General features: G+C 63.2%; 1 protein-coding gene across 1 annotated transcript in view; it reads left to right on the plus strand.

Moving 5' to 3' along the window:
* The first annotated feature begins 181 nt into the window (after positions 1-181).
* LOC108803664 (kinesin-like protein KIFC3) overlaps positions 182-342 on the plus strand; it is a 22,344-nt gene continuing 22,183 nt past the window's right edge. The window contains exon 1 of the mRNA XM_018575487.1: positions 182-325. Within this exon, the coding sequence (XP_018430989.1) occupies positions 272-325 (54 nt within the window). The 5' untranslated portion in view covers positions 182-271. The remainder of the gene's footprint in view (positions 326-342) is intronic.

Consider the following 342-nt stretch of genomic DNA (forward strand, 5'->3'; position numbering starts at 1 on the left):
GAGGAGAGGAGAGAGGCTGAGGAGAGGAGAGACTGAGGAGATGAGAGGCTGAGGAGAGGAGAGGCTGAGGAGAGGAGAGAGGCTGAGGAGAGGAGAGGCTGAGGAGAGGCTGAGGTCGGTGATATAATTGCCCCTCCCCCCACACACAGGGGTGCTGTTCTCGGGGTGTCAGTTGCCCCGGGTCGGGGTGCACAGGCTGGTGGAGGCGATCGGTGCGCTGCAGGGGGAGCGGTCGCAGTTACAGGTGGAGATCGGAGAGCTGAGGCTGGACATGGAGGAGAAGGACCGAGAGCGCCAGAGAGTGTCCGAGGATCTGCTGCAGCAGGTAAGAGTCCGGTGGGG

Source organism: Nanorana parkeri, unplaced genomic scaffold, assembly GCF_000935625.1.
Source record: "Nanorana parkeri isolate BGI_ZX_2015 unplaced genomic scaffold, ASM93562v1 scaffold4001, whole genome shotgun sequence".
In the NCBI taxonomy this organism is placed as follows: domain Eukaryota; kingdom Metazoa; phylum Chordata; class Amphibia; order Anura; family Dicroglossidae; genus Nanorana; species Nanorana parkeri.